Here is a 16,381-nt window from a genome sequence, read left to right as displayed (position 1 = left end):
TATATCTCACAGTGATTCAATAAAAAATAATAATATATTATTATATTAAAAATAATAATGGGATTTTAAATTTTTTCTAGTTATTATTTGCATATATAAATGGAACAGAATTTTGTGTCTTGATTTTTATGACTACTACTTTGATATACTAGTTTATTTACTAGTTTACTATGTACAATAAGTGTTTTTAATGGAGTCTTTGGAGTTTTTTTCTATATATTATCATATCAATAGCAACGACTGATAGTTTAGATTCTTGTCCAATTTGTATCACCTGCAAATAAAACTTTTGATAATATTTAATATCCATTATTCATGATTTTAAAAAACCTTCAATAAAATAGGAATAAAAATAACATACCTCAAGATAGTAATGACTATATACAACAAACCCACAAACAACACTATACTCAATGGTGTAAAACTGTAAACCTGAGATCAGGCACGAGGCAAAGGTGTTCACTTTCCCCATAATTATAACATAAATAATTCCAGGTGCTTTGAGCAGCAATATAGTGCTCCCATTTACACACTATTTGTGTTGTACCTATACTTTTACTGATTTTCTGATGCCACAAATTGCTTTATGAGGATTTCCTAAATGCTTGAAGGGTCAATCTAGTGCCTGTGACTCTGATTAATAGGAACCTAAAGGAGAATAGGAGATTAATAGTACCTATGCCTTGTATCTACTATCACACCAAAGACTAGCTCTCTGGCCCATGGATCAGTTGCAGGTGTCTGAAAGTTGATGTGGCATCACAGTTCAACTAACTTGGGCAATCACTGGGGATTGTGGGCATGTGCATCTAGTCACCACTACTCAGCAAAGTTGTTATTTACAGCTCTAGGAATTTTTACATTTGCCAGTACCAATTTCTGGACAGCTTCTCTGAACCACTTCCCAATTAGTGGGGCTTAGCAATAAGGTTTGTACCAGTTGTGCTTTAGGGTGACAGGTCCAGGTTGCTTTATCAGGAACAACTGTTCCAGCTGTGTTCTAGAGGAAACTGTACCCTGTCTGCATTGTTTACTTCCACCAGTCTTTGATGTGGTGGGTGCAGGTACAAACTGAATCGTTTTGGATTCTTTGCACTAAGTGTTTGCCAGTTTAGGTTCAAGATTAAGTCTGGTGTGCCTACTTTGTGAGAGCTTTTATGGTTCTGATCTGGCTGCCACTACAATTTTGCGGAATATTCAACAGCTTTTGAACTTTGCAGCCCTTTCTCCCCGCTCTGTGAAGTAGAATTTTGCACGAAGGAGACGGTGGTCCGATCCCGTTCGAAATTTTGGGACAACAGTGACATCAGTCAGGCAAAACCGTCGATTAAATATGATGTGGTCTATTTCGTTGTGGAATCGTCCACCGGGAGACTCCCATGTCCATCGTTTAGATTCTGCCTTCTGGAACTGTGAATTACCATGAATGGTCTTGGTCGACATGATGAACTCAGACAGTCTCTCACCCTGTTCGTTCCATTCTAGGCCATGGGTCCCAATATGAAGTTCTTCAGCTGATCTTCTCGGTCCTATCTTGGCATTAAAATCACCCACAATGATCTTGTAGAAGGTGTGGTCTTCTTTATAGAACTTCTCTAGCTCCATGTAGAACTTCTCAATTTCTCTTTCATCAATGACCACCAACTGGGAACTCTTTGGTACTATTGCGGCAACATGGGAAGATGCCATTGTTGACAACATTGACGAGGAATACGATCGACTGGTTCAGCACCTCCATGAATGTGCGAGGAACGCCAAGAGAGAGATAGCCACAAAAAGTCACCTATCTTCGAAAACTCTTGAGCTAATTCGCCAGCGTGGTTTGGCGCATGCCTCAGGCAACCGCAAGCTAACGTCCGAGCTTGCAAAGCAGTGCAGAGATGCGATCAAGGAAGATCTCAAAGAGAGAAGAGCAGAAGTACTGGTAGATGCGGCAGAAGCTGGGAAAAGTATTCGTAATGCCCGCCTGTCCTTCGCCAACTATAAGACCAAGATGACTGCCCTCCGACGTCCTGATGGATCCATCACATCCTCCAGAACGGCAATGGAGAAGATTATCCATGACTTCTACTCAAATCTCTTCGATAGCCATGTCCACTTGCCAACATACCAAATTCCACAGGATGGGTATGTCGTTCCCAACATTCTCCCTTCCGAAATTCAACACGCCATTTCGTCGGTAAAGAAACAAACAGCACCCGGCCCTGACAAGGTCAGACCTGAACACCTGAAGAACCTGCCGTCAGTACTCATCAATACACTGGCTCGGCTCTTCACTCGCTACCTGTCTGAATGCAAGGTTCCGTCCCAATGGAAAACCAGCAGGACCGTACTACTGTTCAAGAAGGGAGACATCCATGACATTGGCAACTATCACCCGATCTGCCTATTGTCTGTCATCTACAAGCTGTTCACTCGAGTCATCCTGAATAGGATTGGCAGAACACTAGATGAAGGACAACCATGCGAGCAAGCAGGGTTCCGCAAAGGATTCAGCACCATCGACCATATCCACACGGTAACCAAGCTCATTGAGGTTTCTCGGGAGTTCAAGATGCCGCTCTGCTTAACGTTCATTGATTTAAAGAAGGCCTTTGATTCTGTTGAGACGGAAGCGGTCATTGAAGCCCTAGCCAATCAGGGCATTCAAGCCCAATACATCAGGATCCTCCGTGAGCTGTATTACGGATTCACTACCAGGATCTCACCATCCTACAAAGAAGTGATCGTTGATGTCAAGAGAGGGGTGCGGCAGGGTGATACCATTTCACCAAAACTCTTCAGTGCCACCCTCGAGAACATCATGCGACGACTGGAATGGGAAGGAATGGGAGTGAAGATAGATGGTCGGCAACTACACCACCTCCGCTTTGCTGATGACATTGTTTTAATAACACCAAACATCAGCCAAGCGGCACAAATGCTGGCCGACTTTGACCGTGAGTGTGGAAAGGCAGGACTACAGCTGAATCTTACGAAGACAATGTTTATGAGAAACAGCCTTGTTCCTGACGCCCCATTTGCTCTCAATGGAACGACCATCTCCGAATGCAACAGCTATGTGTACCTAGGTCGAGAGGTCAACATGACAAATGACCTGGCACCCGAGCTGCGCAGGAGGAAGAGAGCGGCTTGGAACGCCTTCAAGAACGTCGAAGCAATAGCTAAGAGGACGAAGAACCTCCGGCTCCGGGCACATCTCTTTGATTCCACTGTTCTTCCTGCATTAACATATGCCTCAGAGACCTGGGCCCTACGTAAACAAGATGAGAATGCCATTCAGGTCTCCCAAAGAAGAATAGAAAGAGCTATGCTTGGAATATCACGTTTCACTCAAATGAGAGAACGAATCCGGAGTTCTGACATCCGTCGACGATCAAGGATCAGGGATGCTGTCTCATTTGCCAAGCTGTCGAAAATCAGATGGGCTGGTCACGTAATGAGATTTAAAGACGACCATTGGACTAGAGCTGTTACTGATTGGATTCCACGGGATGTCAAGAGACTGCGTGGCCGCCCACCTACCAGATGGTCATACTTCTTCGTCAAGATCATGAACGATCGGTTTGAGGCTCTTCATGATCCCAGAGCGAACAGATGCCATTGGGCTACACTAGCACGCGACAGGGACAAACGGAGACATTACTGGCGCCCGCTCGAGCAAATCGACGACTAACGGGAGTTAAGTGAATCACTGAATCACTTAAGTGATTCAGTGATTCAACAGCTGGAACTTGAAGGGTAAGGCCTATTTGGAGTTGAGGCTATGGGCATGTTAAGGGAAGTTGAGACTGTCAGTCTGTAGGGGTGAAGTTGTGACTACTATTGAGACATCCCCACCCCCTCATATACACACACACATACTGCTGAGAAGAGTTCAGGTGGGCATCTTGCTATGTGTTGTGCACCTCAGGAATGGCTGTTCTCAGAACAGGTCGGGTGTGGTTGCTCTATTTCTTGTTGGGCTTAAAAAATCTTGAGACCCTTTAGCTCTTTAGATACAATACCCCCCCAAAAATGAATTCTGTGAAAAGTCTAACTGCTTAGATAGAGTATTAACTAGAACTCAACTGCCTCACAGGAATTGGGAGGGGTGGGAGGTGGGGTTCTATTGGGGTTCGCGGTTAAAAATAAGTATTGGTAAAGGGAAATGTGTTTGATATTTACATGACTGAGACCTAAACCCGAAAGCTCTGTAACTTTTCCCACAGTGATTCAATAAAGAAATAAATTATAAAAAAAAAAAAGTCTAACTGCTTAACAGGAATCTGTCTGAAAAGTCTAACTGCTTAACAGGAATCTGTCTGGTAGCAGGTGGCACTAGGCCATGACAGTTGAGAAGACAAGCCTATTGACTTGAAGTCAAGACTCTGATGCTATTGGACCTAGCCCATGTCACAAAAAGTGGTTCCCTTCTAGCACCAAAAGTGGCAAAACACAGTGTGGTAGCACAGAGACCTGACTGAGTCTGTGTTCATCTTGGCAAGTGCCAGTATAAAACTGATGATCTGCAAATCCATTGTAATCAGAGAATTCCCACCCTAGGTTCACATTTTTTGTTCAGGTACCAAATTTGTGGTCCCTTTTCTCTTTCAGTCTGCTCTTCCCCTCTAGCATCTTCATCTTACCTCCTGAATTTTAAGGTTCATTTTACGTTTTGTAGTCTTAAGTTCTTCTTCTATAATGGCTGCATTCTTCTAAAATTAGAAGAAAACAATGTTTTAAAACACCTGAATTATAGGGGAAAAATTGTATATAGGTATGAGTTAAAATCTATATGTTTATGGGCCAGAGTGATATTAGAGCAGGTAGGCATTTGCCTTGCATTCAAACTACTAGGGTTTGATCCCTGGCATCCCTAAAGGTTCCCCAAGCAATGCCAGGAGTCATTCCTGAGTACAGAGCCAGAAGTAACCCCTGAGCATCACCAAGTATGATCCAAAAAGCCAAAAAAAAAATGTTTTTCTGGCAATCTATAAATGCTATTCTGAATTTGATTAAAAATACATATTATTGGATATTGAAATAATTGGGTTAGAGCAATAGCACAGTGAGTAGGGCATTTGCCTTAAAAGCGGCCAACATGGCCAACCCGAGTTCAATTCCTCCGCCCCTCTCGGAGTGCCTGGCAAGCTACCGAGAGTATCTCACCCGCGGGGCAAAGCCTGGCAAGCTACCTGTGACATATTCGAAATGCCAAACACAGTTAACAGTTGTCACAATGGAGATGTTACTGGGACCACTCGAGCAAATCGATGAACAACGGGAGGACAGTGATTGAAATAATTATTACAATGATATATCCAAGCTATTTTAATACTTTGATTCATTAGTTCTATTATTTCTCCTCTTTTAGGCCATAAAAAGTAATTATTTATATTCACATCCTATGTAAAATTTAATAACAGGATGAACTGGTAATAGACAGATTTTTCTTCTAAAAGCAATCTTTTTTAGAAAAAAAGATTATTCCTATTTTTTTTCTTTTTGGGTCACACCCGGCGATGCTCAGGGGTTACGCCTGGCTCATGAACTCAGGAATTACTCCTGGCGGTGCTCAGGGGACCATATGGGATGCTGGGAATCGAACCTGGGTCGGCCATGTTGGCTGTGTGCAAGGCAAAAGCCCTACCCGCTGTGCTATCGCTCCAGCCCCAACTATTCCTATTTTTTAAGTTCCTTACCAGTTTCTTTATATCCCGGATGAAGTGGTAATATACAGATTTTTCTTCTAAAAGTAATCTTTTTTAGAAAAAAAGATTATTCCTATTTTTTTAAGTACTCTTTCTACTAGCTTCAAATACTATCTTCTTTGATAAAAGCATAGTTCCCATCATTAATTCTTATTTATTATTAATGGCACTACAATCTGAGATGAAATCATCTTTGCTTCTATCCTTATCTTAAGCTCCTATCTATACCATATTCTAGCATCCATTTCTTTTCAAAATGTCCAGTCCTGATGCTGGAGTGATGGTACAGCAGGCAGTGTGTTTGCCTTGAATATGGCTGATCCAGGACTGTGCATGATCAATCCCCAGCAACCCTATGATTCCCTGAGTGCACCAGAAGTGATCCCTGATTGCGGAGCCAGGAGTAAGCCCTGAGCACCACCAGGTGTGGACCCAAACAAACAAAAACCATTTTTAAATGTCACAATCTTAGGTTGAATTTAATAAAGCCTCTTGCTATTAATGGTTCCTTACCAGTTTCTTTATATCCAACTTGTCCCCTATAACTAATACCCATATACTACTGCCAGATTAATTTTTCTATTTTTATTGTGACACTTCCTTATAAAAACTTTAATCATTCTATATAGGCTCAGGTTCAATCACTAAGTACTCTTAATTTTGAGATTCTTTATAATGTAACTCATAGTCAACTTGTTTTTCACATAGAAATCCTCACTAATATCACACTAGTTTATGAATCTGTTCCCAGTGCACCCCATGGAAATTCTATATTCAAGCTTACATTACAAGAAGAAAACAAGCAAGTGTGAACTTGCAGAAGTGACTTCTCTCTGAGCCCCAGTATTCTGATTAATATGGGACATATCCAATATTATGAAGTTTTTCAAAAATTAAAACAAATAACATAGTTAACATTTATTATATTGTCTGGTTTGTGGGAGAATTAGGTCACTGATCATTCTTTTCTCTTTGACTTGTTTGAGCCATCTGTGTTCCTTCAAATGTCCTATCTCTACACAAACCTTCAGCTCAAGTCCTACCCCTTTTTGAAGTCCACTTATCCTAATCTAGATAAGTATTTCCCCTAAAATAACTTGAACACAAAAATTACCCTAAAATATTCACAATCAAGACACTACTGTACTTTTTCTATGCCCATGTTTTTCTCTATCATGCTATTACTGCTCTCCCGCCAATGTATCACTTCTTAAGCAACACAATTTCATGGCCTAAGTTCACACAGTCATTTTTTACATGAGAAGGATTCTAGAAATACTGCCATCACATAAAAAATCATGTTATCAATGTAGGTACATTTCAAATGCCAAGACTTCTTATATATCACTATCACCTATTTTCAAAAATCACTTTTGTGGGTATATTGCTTTTTCCAGCTAACCAAAGTGAATCTGTATTTCAGAGCTCTGGATTCAAACCTTTGTCTCTGAGGCAATCTCCAACGTAGCAGTCAGCCTTTGTACTTTATCTTGTGCTCTGTCTTCTTCCTCTTTTACATCTCTCAGTTGCTTGCGCAGATTTATCACTTCAAGATGCAACAACTTCAGGTCCTTGGAATGCTCCTCCTGTATTATATTCAGTCGCTCTTTCAGAAAAGCTACCACACAGGAGATCATTATGTCAGAGAATCAGGGAAAAATTTGTTCATAAAGGGGAAAAAAGTCCTTTTAAATTAATCAGGCACCCTGTAACAAGCCCAACTTCAGATTTTATCCACCCAATACCTGTTTTTTGTGGATTCAATTCCTTTTCAGTTTGTAGGCGAAAAATGTTCATCTTCAAGGACTGAATGAGGCTTTCCAGATGGCACATTCGATTTACCAGAAACTCACAGTTCTTCCATAAAATATCTGCTTTTCCTGAACAAATTATTCCATTCTGTTTAGCAGAAATGATACCGGGATTCATGGGTTCTTCTATACATTTTGGAGTTTCCATGTGGCCTCTGTAAAAAGATTTCAATATAATAACATTGTTATGCAATGCAATGTGTACAATTAGTAATTTTCATTACAGAGTCCATGTAGAATTTCTATTGAAATAAAAATTTGATTTCCTAGATAAAAACATCTTTACCTGTTATCATTTCCAAACTTAAACATAAAGAGCACTATTAGGTAAATAGGATGAAACCATTGTAAGATAGGTAAAGATTACTTTTTAATGGTTTGTTGTAATCCAAATTTTTTGTTAACTTTTTTTTATATAAAAACAAGTGATAGGTAAAACATGTTAAATGCTATATCTAAGAATTAGAATTAGCAAGGAGACAATATATCCATGTTTTAGAAAAATTTTAAATGTCATAATAAATGTTCTCACTTTGTTTCCAATATATTTAACATTGGAATAAATTGATCCTTTACTGCTGAAGTTATTTATATCATTGGTGCTATAATAGCAACCATATTTTTAGGTCTTAGTGAGACATTTAGGAATTACATATGCAACTTAACAGAAAATTATGCCATTAAACTTTTTATATCAGTTGCTTAAGTACACAGATTCCTTAGGTCATTGTTAATTCATGACAACAATTTCCTTAGAAGAATAAAATATTTTTTTAGTATTTAATTCTAAATTTATAATATTTTTTAATACTTAAAACCTCTTTTCATTTATAGCAAGTCTAGGAAGTATAATAAAAACCATATTAATGGCACAAATCAAATTTAGATGTCCTTATTATCAAGAAAAATTTTTTTATTTTCAAAAATAAGAACCAAAATTATTTTAATTACACACAAAAATGCATTTTTATTTTTAATGGAGTGTTAAAAGTAAATAGATTACAAAAGCTTTTAAAAATTAACACACTTTAGGAAAATAGTTTTAGCTTTATTACAGGATCACAAAGTTGCAAATCTTTTCAAACAGAAAATTAGTTATCAACCTTTTCTAAATACCTACCTGCCAAACCATCCACAATATGACTCCTCATTAATATTCAGTGAAGTAAGACTCCTCAACCTACAAAATCCTGTTTTATTTTTATCTAGCTTTATTGTTTTTCCTTTTTTACCTTTTATCATCAAGGTCAAACATTATTAAGTCATTCCTCAGAGAACTGGTCTGTTCCTCAACTATTCTCATCCTTTGCTGAAGTACCGTGACTGTTTCAGAAGCTGTAGCATTGACATGGGTTGGAGAGAGGACCGATCTGGACATAACTGTTTCCATGTGTACCTACAATTAAATTCACACTTTAATTGTGCTATATTCTATTATATTTAAAACACTAAATTTTCCTTCCTGTGGGAATATTATATTTATATTCCTAAAGAAAAGGGCTACATAACAACTAAAGAATGGCCAGGTGTCCTCTTTTGGTTAATTGAATGTAGGTGGGACCTTTAAAGGTCAATTTTGTTATTCACTACCTCTTTTATCTCCATGAGGTAAACATAGGAGCAGCTCTATGTGTCAAAATCACAGTAAAGATGACATGAAGCAGAGCTATGACCCATTTAGATAAAGGTAATTATTTTAATTAAAATCTCAACGACATATCCATTATCTTAATTGAGTGATAATGCTTAAACATCTGTTCTCAGAAGCTTTCAAGTATACATATACCATATTATTAACTATAGTTACCAGGCTATACATTAGATGAGAACTTCTTATTTAAAAGGGCAACCTATGGGATGGGAGGAAATATTTGAAAACCATATAGCTCATAAGGGGCTAATATGAAAAATGTAGAAAGAACTCAATCAACCCAATAGCAATAAAGTTAATAATTTAAGTGAATATGGGCAAGAACATTAATGGACACTTGAATAAAAGCAGACAAGTAGCTAATAGGTCAATGAAAACCAACTCAATCCTGAGAGATTAAGGAGGTAAAGGGCTTGCCTTGCACACAAGTAGATTGATCCCAATTTACTCCCTTTCCTGCATGTGGTCCCTCAAGCACTGCCAGGAGCGATCTCTGAGCAAAGAGACAGTCCTGAGCACTTCCAGGTATGGCCCCAAATCAAACAACAATAAAACCACACACAAAAATGAGGCACAAGGGGCTGGAGCGATAGTACAGTGGGTAGGGCATTTGCCTTGCACACTGCCGACCCAGGTTCAATTCCCAGAGGCTCAAGAGCTCACTAGTCACTAGTGAAATGTGAATCAAAACTACAATGAGACATCACTTTACACCTGTTACAATGGTTATTATCAAAAAGACAATAAAGTTTGGTGAAGAGGTGGAGAAAGTGAAACCTTTACATAGTGTTGGTGGGATTGTAAAATGGTACACTCATGACAAAGCAATATAGAATATGGAGGTTACTTAAAAACTTAAACTATCACTGGAGGGATTGTTGTCTGGCTCAGCCCCTAAGGAAAACAGTATGGAGATTTTTTGGAAAAGTAAAAATACAGTTGTCATATCACCCAGCAATTCCACGTCTAGATATCTACCACCAGGATGTGAAAAAAATTATCTGAAAAGACATATACACACCATTATTCATTGTAGCACTTAGCAGAGAAACTAGGATATGGAATCAACCTAGGTGTTCCACAACAGAGGATGTGTGGGTAATGAAAGTGTAGTATACATACACAATGCAATACCAGGCAGCTGCAAGGGATGATGAAATCATGCAATCCTCTGCAACTTGGATGGAACTGGAAAAATATCATGTTAAGTGAAGGACAAATACCAGATGATCTCACTTATCTGTGGTATATAGAAAAATATAACATTGGAATATAAACTATCAACAGGGCTATCTAAATTACCCCTGACCCTAGATTACTGAACCAAGAAGTAGAGAAGGAAAGAAATCAAAGAGGGGAAGTAATGAGGCAAAAGGGAGGCAACAGAGGCAGAGGACTTGAGCACAGTAGTGTAAAGCTGTGGCATACGTTAAATATAATATATAATGTATAATTTATTCATAATATATAGATGTATGTGTGTGTGCCACAGTGCCAACAACACTGAAGAATGAGATCAAAACTACAACAATCAAACTTTAAAATGTTCCATTCAAGAAGGCAGCTTACAGAAGGCGGAGATGACCTAAGGACATTGGTGGAGGGAAGCTGACACTGGTGGGATTGGTGTTGGAAGGTTGTATGACTGAAACTCAAATATGAAAAACAATAAATTGCTATGCCTTAATACACAATTTTTTAAAAACCCTTAAGCCATCACATGACCAGCAATCCCACTCATGGGTGTGTATGTGTATATGTGTATGTATACATAGAAAGGAACTGAAATCAGTTTGCAATTATCTGCAAACCTATTTTCAAGTAATGGAAACAATCTAAGTTTAACAAATGAATGGATAAATTGTGGCACATGCGTACAAGACTAGTAGCCAACCAACAAAAAGAAATCCTATCACTTGTGACATGGATGGATCTTTAGGGTATTATGTTAAGGGAAATTAACTGAAGTAAATCACTGTATGATATCACTTATAATGTGGAATCGAAAAACATCCAATTTCATTGAAACAGAATAGAATGCTGTCTGCCAAGAGGTGGGGAGAGAAGGAAATAGGGTAATGTATATGGAAGAATAAAAATTAATTTTTATTCTTATTTTGTAGAACTTCTGACCAGGATTTATTTTATGCTATGGTATGAAACACTGTCTTTTTAAAATTACTATATTTTAGGTGGCTTGAATAGTTTGTAGTATCAATGTACAAAATTACTGTACCTCACCACCACCAGTGTGCCCGGGAACCTTCACTAGAGTCCCTATGTCACTTCCATTGTGATTTTTCCCTACCCTCCCCTGTTTATAAATTTTGTAACCCAAAACCAAGGGTTTGTCAATATTGTCTATTTCCTTGTTTTGTCTCTTCATATTCCACAAATGAGTGAGATCATCTGGTATTTGTTCTTTTTCCTCTGACTTATTTCATTTATTTCACTTAAAATGAATGCTGTAGTTCATCCATGTGGTTGTGAACTGCATAACTTCATAATTTTCATGATTTTATACTGTTGTATATATATACACATACATATACATTGGCAGACACCATTCTATTGTTTCAATGAAATTGGATTTTTTTAGATTCCATATATATATATATATATATATATATATACCATAGCTTCTTTATATATATATGTACCACAATTTCTTTATCCATTCTTCTGTTATGGAACATTTGAATAGTTTACATGTCTTAATGGGATTTTACTAAGTGCTGCAATAAATAGGAATGCATTTCTCTTTGGATTGTTTTTATGTTTGGGATATAGACATCAATCACTAGGTTGTATGAGGGTTTTCTTCCTTTTTTTTTTCTTGGATAATTTCTTTACTGCCTTCCATAGAGGCTGAACTAGACAATATCACCAATAATCAATGAAAGTTCCTTTTACCACAGTCCCACCAGCACTGGCTGCGAAGTGAGACCGCTAATGCAAGATGGGAAGAAAAGAAAGAGACAACAATGGAGAAACTTCACAAGGGTATACACTCCATTCCACTTTTGGCCACCCATTGCTGCTAACCTAAAAATATACTAGGCCTGGACTGGAGAGAAAAGTATGAAAAAGATCCTTGACAGTTGTCTGTGTCCTTGTCCCAAAATAAGTTGAAAAGTTCTTCTTCCCATATTCTCCTTGCAGCTGGCACATCCATCTGACACATTCTGAGCCAATGAGACTTTCCGCCTATATTTGCAAGTAACTTCTGGGCACACATTTGTTTTTCTAATGAAAAGGACAAAAATGAAAGTACCGTTCTTTCCTTCCCTCATAAGATGCCCAGAGCTCCAAGGGTTCTCACTCAGCCTTATTTTTTATTTGTGGTGCTGGGGATCAAACCTGGGCTTCCTGTGTGTAGGAACCACACACCCCTGGCTCTTTCTGCCAACCTTAAATATAAACAAAACACCAGGATCACTAACGGTTAAGAAACAAGGAAAAGGCCACATATATTCAGAATAACTCACCCCCACAAAAAAAAATAAATAAATTACTACCCTCCAAATTCTGCTTTGATGAGAAAATTTATTTGGGGCTGTAGAATGATAGCAAACAGGTAAAATGCTTGCTTGGCACTCTACCAATCCCAGCTTGGGCCCGAGCTCTGCACTACCAGGAGTGATCCCTTAGCACTAATCAGTAGGAAGTCCTAAGCACAGCTAAGTGTGGCCCAAAATCCAATTTAATTAAATTTAAATTAATTTTCATTTATTCACTTTTTAGCAAGCAGTAAAAGGGCTTTGTACTGATGTGTATAGTACCAGGCAAATGATGGAGAAATAAAGTGATAAAGTGATGCTGCAGGTGTCAGGGAAGGAAATTTTTCTGTAGCAACTTGTTACAGCAGATTCAACCTGGGCTGGTCCACTACAACAAAAGCTCATCTTTGAAAAAGAAACAAAATCTGAACAGGAAACGAGGTACCAGTTTCCCCACAAAATTCTAAATGGAATGCACCTAATACTTTTTTTTTTTTTGCCACCCAGTTGCTCACATCTAATCTTCCCTTGATATTTCCCTAAGGTATTTATGATCTGCATAAAATATTTACACTTGTTTTATAGGGTGTGAGCACACATACCTCCCTCCGCCAACAAAAATGAAAAACCAACTAAATTGCTTCCTAAGCTGCAAATACAGTCTATAATTGTTTGGGTGCCTGTTTGATTTGCTTCATCAGTCAGGTCCACCTAATTTGATCTCCACTGACGCTTCTCAGGCTTTAGGAGGAAAAAAAAAAACCATATGCAAAACAAAACCAAAAACTCTCTCAAAAAAAAAAAAATGTAAGCCCCTGCTTTTCACAGAAAATTCTGGAAAACAGGCTTTCCCAGAAAACCTGCAACCTCCAACAACACATAAGGAAAAGGCGTCGTAGCAGGAGGGGCCCCTCCGCCCGCGAGAAGACTCAGGCCAATGCAAACTTCGCCCCCAAACGTGTTTCCCCGCATAAACCGGGGTTCCAGGGATCCAGAGGACGAGCCCGCAGTCCGCACGGGGCGGGGACCAGGACCAAACAGCTGACTCTCTCCCAGGGGGCTCCGAACCTGGGCTCCCGGCCCACCCCGGGCCCGCGGCACGGCAGCCTCACCCCACAATCCATCTGGCCGCCTGGAGCTGCGGCCGGCTGCAGGCGGGCCAGTTTCCCTGGAACTACGACAGCGCTTTAAAACAACCCGCTCCCCGCTGCAGTTGCTCCAGTACGCAGGCGCGGCTGTGGCAGGGCATGCCGGGAACCGCGGCTTTCCCACCCCGGGAGGGCCCTCCGCTAGGGAGGGACCCAGGCCTGAAGTCGCCGCGCACACGGAACGCCCAGCCCCGTGACCGGATGACGACGGGGCTCCATTGTGCTCGTGGGCAAGGCACGCTGGGATATGTAGTTTCATCCCGCTCACGCCCGCCTCCCTCCTCTCCCTGCCCTACCCGATGGCCCACTTCGGCCCATTTGGCAGTTACAAGTCTCAACTCAGTGAACGTGAGACTTTGGGGGTAATTTGGCGAATAATATATATGTATTCCATACCCAGAGTAGGTGAGAGACCAAGATCAGGGTGTGTGTGTGTGTGTGTGTGTGTTTTGTTTCAGTCGGTATCAAATACTTTCTAAAGGATAGCAAACACATTTTGTTATGGTAACACATTTTGTTATGGAGCATGAAATTTGTTATGCAGCACGAAAAGTGGTTTTAAAAAACAATGCTAGGGGCTGGAGTGATAGCACAGTGGGTAGGGCGTTTGCCTTGCACGCAGAGGACCTGGGTTCGATTCCCAGCATCCCATATGGTCCCCTGAGCATCGCCAGGAATGATTCCTGAGTGCGGAGCCAGGAGTCAGCCCTGAGCATTGCTAGGTGTGACCCAAAAAGGAAAAAAAAAATGCTAAAGGTAAAGGGATATACACGATCATCTTTCAGTACCTGTTGCAAACCACAACGCCCAAAAGGGTAGGAAGAGAGAGAGAGACAGAGAGACAGACAGACAGACAGACACAGAGAGAGACGAAGAGAGAGAGACACAGAGAGAGACTAGGAAGAGAAAGAGGAGAGAGAGAAGTAAAGTGGGGGGCATGATTGGGAGGGAAGCTGGGGACACTGTTGGGAAATATATGCTGGTGGAGGGATGGGGTTGGAGCATCTTATAAAACTAAAACCTAATCATGAGCAGCTTTGTAGGGTCTATCTCACAGTGATTGAATTAAACAAATCTTAAGGGAAAAAATTCTCCTTCAACTAATAACCAAGCCCCTCCTCTACTTTGTCCGTGATGACCAGAGTTAAACACAAGGAATATGCTCAGCATAATTTATTTCTTCCAGTTTTGTCAGGCAGTAAATAATTATGACTAAGTAAAAAGGAGAGAGCATTAGAAAATAAAACGATAGCCTTTTGGGGGGTGGTTTTCTTTCAAAAGTGTGTACTTGCACTCATTTGCAAATCCACTCTGGATAGTGCTTCCTATCCAGAGAAGCGCTGCTGGATAGAAGACAAGTTACACCACACTTCCTCTATGGGGTATAGTTGAAAATCACTTCAGCCCTCAGAACAATGAAAGCAGAGAGAGAGGAGACCTGTTGCTTAGCAGGTGGCTGAATTAATCTGGTTATTCTGTTAATCTTCTGAGGCCGTGTCCACCAAACCACAGCTGAGATACACTCATTAAGCAGCTCATTTGATGAAACACAAATGAGCACTGAGATTGATTTCTTACATTGTCCAAATGAAAGGTCAAAACAAACAAAACTCTAACACTTTTCAAGGAAAGTAGTTTAGAGTGCCCATGCAGGGAATAAATTATTCTCTCAGTTTGTATATTTTCTTTTGCAATGTGGATTGTATGTGGAGATGAGAAATTTGTATTTATACTCCAAATACAAACCATGAGCTTCATAGTTTCCTTGAGTCTCCATGTTAAGTCAGGGTGATAAACTGATTAAATGTACATTTGTTCCCCCTTTTCTTCTGTACACCCATTTGGTAAATCATATAAGAACTTATATTAGGCAATTACAACATTAGAGAAATTTGGAAATCACTCTGTGAGCCAGTTCATTTGTTAACGAACTACTCTTTAGTAATTGAGAATTAATTATATTAAAAATCCACTTTATTCATTTATTTATTTAAATTTTGATCACTCCCTAATTTATTTTGACTTTCAGTTGATTAATAGTTTCATAGTTGTCCCCATGTATAAAAGATCTAGATTTTCCATGAGGGCCATGTTATTTTCATTACTATGGTTTTCCAGTTATCCTGTCCAGTGCACTGTAATACTGTCCTCCCATTGTTCATCGATTTGCTCCTGTGGGCACCAGTAATGTCTCACAACAAATTGTGAGACTTGTTGTTACTGTGTTTGGCATATCGAATATGTCACAGGAAGCTTGCCAGACTTTGCCGTGCAGGTGCGATACTCTCGGTAGCTTGCTGGGCTCTCTGAGAGGGGCAGAGGAATTGAACTCGGGTTGGCTGTGTGCGAGGCAAACGCCCTACCTGCTGTGCTTCCACTCCAGCCCCCTGTCCAGTGCATCCTTCATATAACTACTAAAATGATCTTTTTGTTTAAAAAAAAAAAGGAGGAGGAGGAGGTAGAAGAGAAGGAGGAGGAGGAGGAGAAGGAGGAGGAGGAAGCGGAGGAGGAGGAGGAGGAGGAGGAGGAGGAGGAGGAGGAGGAGGAGGAGGAGGAAAATAGGGATGATGTGGGTTTG

At 39.8% G+C, this 16,381-nt stretch overlaps 1 protein-coding gene across 1 annotated transcript in view; it reads right to left on the bottom strand.

The window, feature by feature from the left end:
* The window catches only part of CCDC150 (coiled-coil domain containing 150), an 87,063-nt gene extending 73,001 nt beyond the window's left edge, over nt 1-14,062 (bottom strand). The window contains exons 1-5 of the mRNA XM_056111966.1: nt 13,724-14,062; nt 8,737-8,900; nt 7,439-7,659; nt 7,133-7,311; nt 4,629-4,697 (exon numbers count right to left, since the gene is read on the bottom strand). Of these exons, the coding sequence (XP_055967941.1) occupies nt 4,629-4,697; nt 7,133-7,311; nt 7,439-7,659; nt 8,737-8,900; nt 13,724-14,062 (972 nt within the window). The remainder of the gene's footprint in view (nt 1-4,628; nt 4,698-7,132; nt 7,312-7,438; nt 7,660-8,736; nt 8,901-13,723) is intronic.
* Between the last annotated feature and the right edge of the window lie 2,319 nt (nt 14,063-16,381).

Source organism: Sorex fumeus, unplaced genomic scaffold, assembly GCF_029834395.1.
Source record: "Sorex fumeus unplaced genomic scaffold, SorFum_2.1 ptg000014l, whole genome shotgun sequence".
NCBI lineage: Eukaryota > Metazoa > Chordata > Mammalia > Eulipotyphla > Soricidae > Sorex > Sorex fumeus.
Note: the sequence above shows the minus strand (reverse complement) of the source record. Positions and strands in the feature narration are given on the sequence as shown.